This window comes from Mastomys coucha, unplaced genomic scaffold (assembly GCF_008632895.1).
Source record: "Mastomys coucha isolate ucsf_1 unplaced genomic scaffold, UCSF_Mcou_1 pScaffold23, whole genome shotgun sequence".
In the NCBI taxonomy this organism is placed as follows: domain Eukaryota; kingdom Metazoa; phylum Chordata; class Mammalia; order Rodentia; family Muridae; genus Mastomys; species Mastomys coucha.
The window spans coordinates 48,189,610-48,193,605 of NW_022196906.1; the positions used below are offsets into that span (position 1 = coordinate 48,189,610).

The following is a 3,996-nucleotide window of genomic DNA, read 5'->3' on the forward strand; positions in this document are numbered from 1 at the left end:
TTACACTCAGCTGTGGCCTTGTTGCTAAACAGTAAAACAAAAAGAATGTTCCCATGGGGCATGATGGCTGTCCACTCAATGGAAACATATCAAGTTTGTAAGTGAACTTTAACTTTCAGTTTTTAAGTTACTGCATGCATTTATAGTAACTTTAGAACACAAAGCGATGTAAAGAAAATGAATCCATTTATTTGACTCTAATTCCAAAGGTGTACATTTTACCCATGGCTATGGTGATTTAACAAGTTAGTTAAACCTCCAGGGTAACTCTTAAATCTGAGGTAGGATGAAAAAAGGATTTGTGAGGGTTTGACCCTTATTCTTTGAAAGAATGGGGTCATGATAAAAGAAAAGAGGTGAGAAGGTATGTCAAAGGAAGAGATAGTTCTTTAGAAGTTGGGGCCCTCTGGCCTGCTGCCTTTCCTTCCTTGGACTGCTAAAGGAACTAAGCAACAATGAAAACACTTAAAAAAAAAAAAAAGACTGATTTCTTTGAAATGCACCACTTGATTTTCCCCCTACACCACACAGAGTCCTAGCTATATTTTACTCAGTCTAATACTACTTAGGCATGTTTTACCTGAATCTATACCTACTACAGTCAAACTACATACCTGGGAGCACAAATTGAGAGTCAGAAACGATGCCCCCATGTTTAACTTTTGCCCCCAAATAATTTACAAGTGGATCCACCATAAGCAACTGGGCTTAACCTGTGGGAAGAGTCTAGACTGTTACTTCCCAGCCATCCTCACCACATATGCACTCGCACGCGCGCGCGCGCACACACACACACACACACACACACATACACACACACACACACACACACACACACACACACACACATACACATACACACACACACACACACACACACACACAAACACACACACACACACACATACACACACAAATGAGAAAGTTCCTTTGTTCATTTATGCCTAGCCCCACATGCTGTAATGTTGGCCTGGCCTTTCTAATAACTTAAGTACTTCTGCCAGAGTCATTTAAATGTGCTGATAACAGCCGTAAAACTTTAGCAGGAGATCAGACGGGTTTTACTGGTGGCCTCTCTTTCCCAAGGTGTATTTTGTAGAATTGGTCCTTTAAGGCTTCAGTTTCTTCACTAGTCCCCAACACAGACTCCTTTCTTTTGCATCCTGGCTCTCTGAATGGATGCCTGGCTTGCTGACAAACCATAGGAGCTGTGATCATAAAATGCTTTAGGCCGGGCAGTGGTGGCGCACGCCTTTAATCCCAGCACTTGGGAGGCAGAGGCAGGCTGATTTCTGAGTTCGAGGCCAGCCTGGTCTACAGAGTGAGTTCCAGGACAGCCAGGGCTACACAGAGAAACCCTGTCTCAAAAAACCAAAAAAAAAAAAGAAAAAAAAGAAAAGAAAAGAAACCATAAAATGCTTTAGACCATCAAATGTTTGTGGTGAGGATGACGTCACCTACTCGATAAAATGGATGGTTTTCATGTAACTGATAAGTAATGCTCCAGAGTATATAGATCACACTTCTTCACTGTTTGAGGTACTTGTCTGAATTCCTTGGAGAGAAAATTATTTCCACAAGGTGGTTGTCCTCATCTGGGTGCAAGGACAAGTCATTTTTTTTCGGTAAGTTTTCAATACACCTTTTTTGCAATGTCTTCACATGGAATCGTCTCAAAAGTGTAACCAGGACAACTTTCATCATCACCATGGCGATGTACTTCCCAGCACAGCTGCGGGGCCCAAAGCCAAATGGCTGAAAATACCTGTAGGGAACCTATGAAAATGATCAGGGGATTAGCCAGAAGCATGCAACCAACTTTCTTTGATTTTTCTCTGAAAACGTGGGTCAGTCAGAATATCCTAGCTTGGCACTCCGCCATGCTGCTTCCTGCCTGAGACCAACGACTGTGGCTAATGAAGCATCCATCTTTAACCACCGTGCCTCTCCTGTGAAACACACCAGCCATAGATAGTCCCTAGTTTTGTTTTACATGTCAATAATCTGGGGTAAGGCAGGGCACATCACCACATTATGAGCAGTATTAGAAACCCTGTAGAATAATTTCAGCTTTCCTGGTGCTTTGCAAGTTAGTAAGGCAAAGTTTGTTTTTGTGTGACCTCATATAATAGATGAAATGAAGACAAAAGCTATGGATCTGCAGACTATTAGGGTCAAGCTTCTTGTGTGTATGAGAAAGAGAGGGGATCTCTGCAGCCTGGGCTGGCCCCAATGTTCTGGTCCTCTTGACTCTCCCTCAGAGTGCTAGGATTACAGTAATATGCCATTACATCAGGTCCTCTGAAAATTATTAGTTACTGTGAAAATTAATAAGGATCATGCCTGTCTGTTTTGTCTAATATGTATGTATGATTAGAATTACAAAGAAAAAAAATGTTGACCAACTGACTGACAAGGGAACATCTGGATTGCCTGTCTAGAATCATTAATTAGAGTACCATTATCACCATTAAGTCTCCATGCTACACACAAGTAGAAAAAGAGGAAACACAGGATGCTATTTGGAAAAGTCCATCTTAATAATATTGTTCTGACATAATGAAAGCAAAAAAAAAAAAAATCTCTCCTATATACCAGCTGTTTAAAAAAGAATGTTGATTCTTTTAATTATTGAGTTTTATTTAGAAGAACATCCAATGCTTGAGGCCATTTGATAGAATAAAGGAAACAATGAAACTAAATCTTATTTGATTTCTATCTAAAGTAGAAATCTACAGTTGAATCTAGATGATGTATTGATGTATTATTTTCTCTTACTTTATTATAAAAAAAAGTGACAAATTAAGGGCTGGAAGTATAACTCAGTGATAAAGAACACTGGATATTTCTCCAGAAGACCCAAGTTCAGTTCCAGCACCCACATGGTGGCTCATAATCATCCATAAACTTTTGTTCCAAGGGCTCTGATGCCTTCTTCTAAACTCTGTGTGTACCAGGCACATAAATGGTATGCTTACGTACATGCAGGTAAAAACATTCATACACATAAGAATTTTTTAATTAAATGATAAATTTGAATGGAAGAAATCGTTGCCTTAAATAAGTGTTTGCCAAATTAAGGACTTTCTATGTTTTGCTTCCCTGGGTGGCAACTATGCAAACATTTTACATAGAGCCAGCATCTTTGGTTTGGGATGAATGTGTCAGCCATGTTCTAAGCTCTAAGACACAGGTGCTCCCATGACGTAGGAGAAGGGCAGGTGAAGCTCTCTAAGTGTGTGTGGTGCAAGCACAGGACCGGAGCAGCTAAGACCACAGCACCAGAAACAACACACTCAGGTCTAAGGAAGGGTTCTTACATTCTTTTCAAAGTTTTCAAGGGTAAATTCATTGGGCTTGGGGAAATACTCGAGCCTGTGCATTCTTCCAATGTTCAGAATGATGTTAGTTCCCTTTTTAACAGGGTAGCCATCAATTACATCATCCTCGAGGGCTCTGCGCATGACCAAGTCCACAACAGGCTGGTACCGCATGCTTTCATTAATGAAGTTTTCCACCACTTTTAAATTTTGGATATCATCAATCCTTATGTCTCTGTCACCTGTAGAACAGATTTAAAAAAAAAAAAAGACAAAGAGGGCAATGTTAGCTTCATATGTGATAAGCTCTACAGCTCTTCTTTTTCCATGAAACAATTTGGTTTTGGTTAGAAAAAAAAATGATTTTATTTATTTATTTTTTTAAACTTTTATTGCATTATGATGAGAAAAGTTACACGATTTCAATTTATCTGAATTTGTTAACATTTAAAAACATATTTTAAGTAAATAGAATTAAATCACATTCTTGTTTCCTTTTTGTACCCCCACTCCTCCCAGAGACCCCCCTTCAATACCCACAATATCTTTTTGTTATATTCCTTAAAATTTACAAAATATTATAACAATAAAAATAAGTATTATAAAAGAACAATCAATTTAACAGACTTATGTAGATGCTCATCTACAGCAATAGTGAAAATACATTTTTCTCAAT

At 38.8% G+C, this 3,996-nt stretch overlaps 1 protein-coding gene across 1 annotated transcript in view; it reads right to left on the bottom strand.

Annotated features, from left to right (window-relative positions):
- Positions 1-1,507: 1,507 nt before the first annotated feature.
- Positions 1,508-3,996, bottom strand: part of LOC116073015 (aromatase) — a 48,632-nt gene continuing 46,143 nt past the window's right edge. Inside the window, exons 9-10 of the mRNA XM_031344660.1 lie at positions 3,321-3,562; positions 1,508-1,776 (exon numbers count right to left, since the gene is read on the bottom strand). Of these exons, the coding sequence (XP_031200520.1) occupies positions 1,528-1,776; positions 3,321-3,562 (491 nt within the window). The 3' untranslated portion in view covers positions 1,508-1,527. The remainder of the gene's footprint in view (positions 1,777-3,320; positions 3,563-3,996) is intronic.